Source organism: Narcine bancroftii, chromosome 6 (assembly GCF_036971445.1).
Source record: "Narcine bancroftii isolate sNarBan1 chromosome 6, sNarBan1.hap1, whole genome shotgun sequence".
NCBI lineage: Eukaryota > Metazoa > Chordata > Chondrichthyes > Torpediniformes > Narcinidae > Narcine > Narcine bancroftii.
Genome location: NC_091474.1, coordinates 123,857,086 through 123,865,262, shown reverse-complemented (window position 1 = coordinate 123,865,262; position 8,177 = coordinate 123,857,086). Strand labels below are relative to the sequence as shown.

The following is an 8,177-nucleotide window of genomic DNA, read 5'->3' as shown; positions in this document are numbered from 1 at the left end:
GCAGGCCCACGGTGTGTATTAGCTGAGAACCGTGACCCCCCTATTCGTGATCAGCTTCCATCAGGGCATAGGAGCGTGTGTCCATTGCTCGCAGTGGGCATTCCTTTTTAAAGTGCCCTTCCTTTTTACAATGAAAACAGATAAGAGGTCCTGTTTCCCAATCTTTCCCAAAATTTCTAGGGGGCAGACGTCGTCCCCGGAATCCTCCTCTACTCCTTCACCTGCTGGGGTCCCCACCTCCCCACCCGTGGCTCCCCTCACCGCGTACAGAAGTTGGCCAGTAATCCTTATCTTTTTCGTGATGATCAGCTACTATTCCTTTGACTGTTTGTATTAAAATTTTAGCTTTCCCTTTTTGTTTATCCTCTGCCCTCTGGACAAATGCTCTCTGAGCAATCTGCAGTAGCTGGGTAATTCCTTGCTCGTGCCAATTTTCTGTCTTTTGTAGCTTTCTTCTGATGTCTGGGGCTGAGTTGATAACAAAACCCGTTAGAACCAATTGTTCCCCTGCTGGAGATTCTATGTCGAGACCCCCATATTGTTGAATTGCCGTGCGCAATCTATTGAGAAATGCAGAGGGGGTCTCCTCGGGACCTTGGGGAACCTCAAAGGCTTTTTTGAAATTCTGTCCTTTGGGGACAGATTCCCTGATTCCTTTGATCAAATTAATCCTGTATTCTTCCATCAGTGTGCGGCCACCACTGGTATTTTTGTCCCAATTAGGTTTTGTGAGGGGGAATTTGACTTCTCCAGGGGTCGCCTCATGCCCCCCTTGGTGTTCCTTATCCCATACTCTAATGCCTGCCTGTCGGATCATTCCCCGCTCATCTAAGGTAAACAGAGTCTTAAAGATGGATGTTAATTCCTCCCAAGTATACAGATTTGGTCCCAAAAATTGGTCTAACTGTTCGGCACATCCCAGGGGATCTTCTATCAGGGAGATTAATTCTTTCTTAAAATTACGTACTTCAGTGCTGGTCAGGGGCACATTTACGAACCCAAGACCTTCTCCCACGGGAACCTCCCGCAGGGGTCGCATCCAGCTGATTTCTGGTTTCTTAGATTTGTGTTCCTGTTCCCTGAGAAGTGAATCGCAGGGTTCTGCCACTTCTTCCTGAGGGATCTCACGCTGTTCTGAATTACAATGTTCTATCTCTACTGTCAACGGAGGTGGTAATCGAGCGCTTTGTGAGCGAGTCACCATACCACTCCGGTTCTCCTCTTTCGTCTCTAGTGGTGGGGGAGGAGGGGGAGGTGCAGAAAGGTAGGTCATAGGAGGGGAAGGAAAGATAGGAGCTGGCATAGGAGGAACATAAGGTGGAGGGAGGGAATGTAACACATCCCACCCCTGTGATTCAGGGACAAAAGGTTCCTCCTCTCTCTTATCCCTGAATTCTTTCTCATTCAAAACCAGTTGTTCAATGGGTCCCTTGAGCCAGCAGGCTGCATATTCCCTGCTCTCAACATTGTCTCTCTGGTTTTGATAAAGCCAGATGTTCAAAGCTTGACACATCCATTCATCCTCGGATCCGAACTTTGGCCAGTACACGGAGCTCCCTTTAACCGGGCATTTAACCCATTCAATACAACAATACCTGACCATTGTCAGTTTGTCTTTCCCACGGGTCTTTCCCGTGCCCCACTCAGATAACATCAACCCAAGCGGGCTGTACGTAGCTATCTGGTGTTCACATCCTGAACCAGGACTCTCTTCCTTGCTACTCATTATTCCCATACTTATAAACAAGTAAAATTCCTCTTACCGAGTTCCAGTAGCAATGCTCTAGCGCGCTTCCTCCCGTCGTTTGTTCTCAATGCCTCTTCTCGGATATCACTCGCTTCTTCCACTGACCAGCCACCCATCGCCCGTGAGTCCAGCTGAATCAGCCGGGGTGCACCTACTCTCGTCGTCGGGGCACTCTGTCAGTGGAGGGAGTGTGATCCCGGACGAGTCCCCATTTATTAGAAATTAATGTACCTTTAAAGAAATTGCTCGAGACAAAAATAGAGAACAAAGAACATTTATTACAACAACAATGCAAAGTTGGGTGCTTCCCCTTACCCTGGGAATACACACACCTATTGGGGCTCACCCAACTTTTATACAGTCAATTTCAGTATCAGAGTGCCCTCCCCCTTACATTCTTCTGCCCCCTGGATGGGTTTGGCATAGGTAATCCTTCCTGCCTACGTGCAGTTTCAGTACACTTGGAGGACCAGGGGGTATCCTGTGGGTGTCCCATCATGTCATTGTCCTTATTCACACCTTCCTGATTCTCGGGGCTACAATCTCTTGGTATGTGGAGTTGACTCATTCTATCTAGGGTTGGCTAATTTCATATGTATAAATCTGTGTATGGTTAGCTATTTAGATATGTAGGACTTGGTACTTCTATCCAGGGCTAGGAGACCTTTATCTGATCCAGACTACCTCAACTTCCTACATTCTATTGTACCTTACCATTCCTTTTCTTAGTCTTATGGTGGCTCTTGTCACACAGAAGATTCTTATGTTAATCGTGCTGACTCTGCTTTCCTGCATCCTAACCCCCAAGCTTATCCTGTTTGTACTGGTTACAGCCATTAACTGATGAATTTTAGTTTCTTCCATGTTCATAATTTTAGATCAATTTTCCCATCTCTCACAACCCCGATACACCTGCAACAACGAGGAGTTCAACAAGCTGCTGGCAGTGGTGACCATCGCTCAGGGCGCGGTGCTGCTGAAGATCCAGACCGGGCTGTTGTCCAAGGAAGGCAGCGGAGCCGCCAGCCCCAAGAGCAGCAAAGCGGACAATCATCGATCGGAGACCGAAAGGCTCTTTTCAGGGCCACTCAGTGTGTGGAAGGACGAACGGCAGCTGTGGGAGTGCATTTGTCACACCCCATTCTCTTTGTAGCGCAGAATAAATTGGATCTGTCCTTCTCATGTTTCTCCTTCACCACCGTCCCCCACGGCCTCCCTTAATTGAATTAATATTTGTCTCTGGCCCGCTTCAGACCTCGATACCCACAGCCCATTTCACTCCTTTTCCCCTTTCGTACAATTTCTCCGGAAAATGAGCGCATCCGCCCGCACCCCCTCCTCTCTCTCCCCCCCCCTCCTCTCTCTCCCCCCCCCCCTCCTCTCTCTCCCCCCCCCCCCTCCTCTCTCTCCCCCCCTCCTCTTCCTCCACCCCCCTCCTCTTCCTCCACCCCCCTCCTCCTCCTCTCCCCCTCCTCTCCCCCCCCCCTCACCTCCTGTTCACAAACTGCAGGCGGATCCGAGACGGCAGCGCCAAGTCATTGCCTGCTTTTTACTCGCATATTGAAGGACTCAAGCCTGTAATGTTGGTTATACCTTTACCTGCTGTGAACGCTGCGAGACCTGCTGTATTACTCCAACGGGTTCATGTTTTTAATGCAATAACAGCACCTACAGACTCTCAGGTTCAATCCAATGTTCCCGAGTAGAAATGTGATCAGCTGTTACAATACGGGGAAATCCAGTTAAAATGTCGCCAACACAGCAATTAATCACTTCAACAACTTTTGGTTGCATTAATCGGCTCTGGTTGTAAAAACATGTGGGTAAAGTATTTCAAAATCAGACCAACTGCTGTAGAGGGTTAATTTACCGTCAGTCCAGCGGGCAGGAATACAGGAGCGATACGAGGATGAGATCGCCAGTGACACCAGCCTCCCAAACACGTCGGCAATTCCACAAACGCGGAAACAAATAGAACCAGAGCCCATTCTGCTCCAATTCCACGCAGGGGGATTCGGAGAACTCTTTCAGTGAGACTGGAAGTGGCTCTTAAAAGAGCCGTTGTTTTCGGTTCGAGTCGTCGGCACTTGGTGAGGGCTTTACTTGGAGCTGGTGTACTTGGTCACCGCCTTTGTCCCCTCCGACACGGCGTGTTTGGCCAATTCCCCGGGCAGCAGCAGGCGCACGGCGGTCTGAATCTCCCGGGAGCTGATGGTCGATCTCTTGTTGTAATGGGCCAGGCGGGAAGCTTCGCCCGCGATGCGTTCGAAAATATCGTTGACGAACGAGTTCATGATGCTCATGGCCTTGGAGGAGACCCCAGTGTCGGGGTGAACCTGCTTCAACACTTTGTAGATGTAGATGGCATAACTCTCCTTCCTCGACCTTCTGCGCCTTTTGCCGCCTTTGCCAGTTGGCTTGGACACCGCTTTCTTGGCGCCCTTCTTGGGCGCTGCTTTCGATCCAGGCATTTCTTCTCGATTTTGCACCAAGAAATTAAGTGAACCAGGACCGAGTGCGGTTTAAATAGGCAGTGCCCTCATGCTATGCTAATAAGGGAATGGGGACGGCAACGAGTATCATTGGTCGATTTGGACTAATGAACAGTCAGAGTTTCTGTTTCTAGAAACTGTAGCGTTTCCTCCAAACATTTCATTGGATATGTCACAGCCACCAATCACGGACCCCGCCAGTAACAGAAGGCAGTCCCTGTCTTGAATGCGGTAACAGTGATGTGTGGAGTGGAAAGAACCCGCTGGCGAGAATTATTGTTTCTCTCCTTGGAACAAAGAAGGGTGGGGGAGATCTGATTGTTTACAATTCTGATTTGCAATGAAGAGACTTGAAACCATTCATTTATAATCAACCAAAAACTTTATTAAAGAATTATAAACGCCACATTCCGCGAGAGTCTGAAGGAGCCTCCCGGCCAGCACTCGATCCAATGGACACGCATTACTGCTGGCGCAAGTCGATGGCCCCAACGCGATTCTAACCGGGCAAGAGCAGCTGTCTACATCCTCTTTCAGTTGTTGACCCTCACGCACCTTGGAACAGCAGTAAAAATTTCGACACAGTAAAACACCAGTAAAAGGTTTCAAAACATGTAGCAATTATTATCTACACTTCCATCCCTTACATGGTATACCACAGACACCAAAGTCCTTTTATATTTGGGCTTGCAAACACAACTAGCTCATGTTTGATCTAGCCCATCGGTTGAGGTGGAGGGCTGCGGCACCACATCCTGAGTACTCTCTGCTACAGGGTCAGGATAAGTGTCCTCAGTTTATACGGCTTTAGCGGGAGACCATTCCTCACCCCAGGGGTTCCCAGTCATCCAGAACGGTTACAGCAGATTTTTGTGGACTATCCCATGGGCAACTCTCCAGGTCAACAGGTGGCAGTGTAAAGGTTGAGTTGGATTGTAGTGGGGGCAGCTCATGTACCGAAAAGATGTGGCACCGGTTCCTCCGGTACTCCTTCCCCTCAGACAAGACGAGGTATGATCATGGCTCTTCGCAAGCTTCGACCACCACTGCAGGGCGGTCATATTCCTGCGGGGTCTGCATGCATACAGCCTGACACTGGTGGAGTGAAGAGAGAGTCCGGCTGGCCCTCCTTTGTGCTGATCTCCTATTGAGAAATTGTACCTGGATGGATTCCGTTATAGGTGTGGGCTTTAATAATTTTCTGGAGACCAGGATGGTCTTGTGAATCTGCCACAATGTCAGCCATTGTGCCGGTGAGCCCAGTGTATTGTCTCGGGGTACGTTCCTTAAGTTGAGATTCAAGAACACATCTGTTTTGTCCTGGTCCAACCTATCCATTAACCCTTTGGCACTAAGAACTGCTCTCTTGGCCAGGCCATTAGACAGGAGATACTCGGGGCTAGTGGTTATGTGCTGTAAGTCTCACTCGGCGGCAAATCTCTGAATTTCTGGCTAGAAAATTAGGTGTCGTTGTCCGACAGTTGCAGTGTGCGGGGCCCTGTGCACTGCGAAATGGCACTTAAGCTTTGTTATAAATGTAGTTGGCAGTAGCCTCCTTGAGTAGATCAATCTCAAACTATCTGGTTTAAGAGTTGACTACTACCAGATATTGCTGCCGTTTCCAATCAAAAATATCCGTGGCAACAGTTGACCAGGTTAAGTCCGGCACGATGCCTTTGGCCTGGTGAGGCTTGGTACTGTTGCACATGGCACAGCTCTGGACATGGTCAGGGATGTCTTCAGTCATCCCTGGCCTGAAAATGACATCTCTGGGGCTGTGCTTTGTCACTTCAATGCCTGGGTGACCCCTTTGGAGAATTATGATGTACATGACTTGTAGTCGCTTGGGAATGACTGGCCTCTGTAATTTCATAACAATAACCAGTTCATTCCTCAATGGGAAGAATTGCTGCTGACAGGCCCCTTTGCCTGTCTGGCTAGCCAGTCCTGATGTAAGCACTTAGGATACCTAAAGTACTGTCCTTGGTGGTATGGGTCCAGAGTTCATCCAATCTGGATGAAGAGATGTAGCAGACAACCATCACATCATCTGAATCTGCCTCTTCAGCCAATCATGCTGTGCTTTTATAGGGCATTCCTCGACAGGGTGTCAGCCAAGTGTATTTCATGCATGCCTTTGGACTAACTGGAAGTTCTATTTCTGTAGTCATAGCATCATGTGCTCAAGTTTTGCTAGCGCCACATGGATAGGTTGTTGATAATAGTCACTAGGGGAGGATTATCAATTTCAATGGTTATTGGTATACCATAATCATTAAATTTGGAACAGCAACTCCTCCTCTATTTGGGCATACCTTGTTTCAGTGCCTGTTAAGGATCTGGATGCATATGCCACCGGCCTACCATCCTGGAGGCATGCTGCTCCTAACCCATGCTGTAAGGCATCACACATTAGTAGTAGTGGTTTAATGTCATAATAAGCAAGAACCAGAGGGCTGGTCATATGTTGTTTGAGGGAGTCAAAAGCTTTCTGCTGATGGTCCTTCCAAGCCCACTTTGGGTCTTTGTGTGTGAGGTACCTGTGTGGTGTGGTAAGCTCGCTGGCATTAGGAATAAATTTTCCAAGATAGTTTGCCATTTGCTACATCAGTGGACACCAGCATATCGTTTATGGCCTTGGTCTTGGTAGGATCAGCCTTGAAACCTTCACTGGTTAAGATATGCCTTACGTCCCTGACCTGGTCCAGGTGGAACCTGCATTTCTTCGGATTAAGTCTAAGATTCACCTTCTTTGCTCTGTCCAGTATCTTTTGAAAGTTAGCATCATGCTCTATCAGCCGCCATGCTAACACCATCCAAACATCTTGCCCAAAATGGCAGTGCCTATGATAAGCAGCAGCCACAAGGTATTACAGACTATGGAGGGCACCAGATAATGGGGAGAACACCCCATTTGAGAAGAAGCAGCAAAGGAGATGACACATGGGATGATGACCATGGCAGTGGACCAGTGAGGGTTTCTACAGTTGAAGAACACACAGACGGCAGACTGTTGGAGAAATGAGGTGAGGAAACAGTGCAGCCTGCTGGTGACTGGGATTCACACTTGGCTGTAGACTCTTAAAGACTGGCTGAAGGGATTCCAGGTATTGCAACTAGGATGCAAGTGGTTACCAAGGGTGCTGAAGGTTTCCTGATAATGTCGGAGGTTCAGATCTGGATTTCGGGCTGCTGATAGTTTGGACTGGACTCTCAAATCCATAGACACTTGGTGATACTGAGGGGACTCTCTTTTGCTTCTCTTTCTCTGTAAGAGGTACTTCAAGCAGTTTCTGCTGATGGCGAATCTGGCTTTCAACAGGTGAAAGCAAATTCTATGTGATATTGCACTGTTTTTATTAACATGACAATAAAGGAACCTTAAACCTTGAACAACATTCTACAGAAGAACATTAGAGAGTGGGCGATGGTATCTGTGAAGCATCTGATCGGGGGTCAGTACAGAGGATGATTAGAATCTATTGATGATGGCTAAAAGGAACAGTGTTCAAAGAGAGCTCATAGAATCATTGAGGACCTTTACCATCCAGCCCGCAATATGTGTAAGACACAACCTTCAAGGTAGGGTCACAGGAGCAGAAAAGACATGGATGCCAAGCTGGGGGAGAAAATTCTTCCCACAGGCAGTGAGACTGTTGAACAATCCTAGGAACCAGTGACATATTTTGTATATATTTAATTTGGAAGGCTATGTATATATGTCAATTGTGTGTAGGGAGCATTGTGTGTCTTTGTGTGTGCACTATAGTCTAGAGATATGTTGTTATGTTGGGTTGCCGATGAAGATATACAGTATATACAATCAGATGATAATATGCTTGAACCTGAACTGAAAATAATATGGAGACAGGTACTCTCACATTCACTTCAAGGTCTGGATGAGCATTTGAAACACCAGGAACACCATGGATTCAATA

At 47.8% G+C, this 8,177-nt stretch overlaps 1 protein-coding gene across 1 annotated transcript; it reads right to left on the bottom strand.

Annotated features, from left to right (window-relative positions):
- Positions 1 to 3,284: 3,284 nt before the first annotated feature.
- Positions 3,285 to 4,225, bottom strand: LOC138737577 (histone H2B 1/2-like). The gene has a single exon (XM_069888238.1). The coding sequence runs from the start codon at positions 4,216 to 4,218 to the stop codon at positions 3,847 to 3,849; it is 372 nt and encodes a 123-aa protein (XP_069744339.1). The 5' UTR covers positions 4,219 to 4,225; the 3' UTR covers positions 3,285 to 3,846.
- Positions 4,226 to 8,177: the final 3,952 nt, after the last annotated feature.

What these genes read in the sequence shown, in the direction of transcription:
- LOC138737577 (XM_069888238.1), bottom strand. Translation starts at nt 4,218, where the DNA reads ATGCCTGGATCGAAAGCAGCGCCCAAGAAGGGCGCCAAGAAAGCGGTG.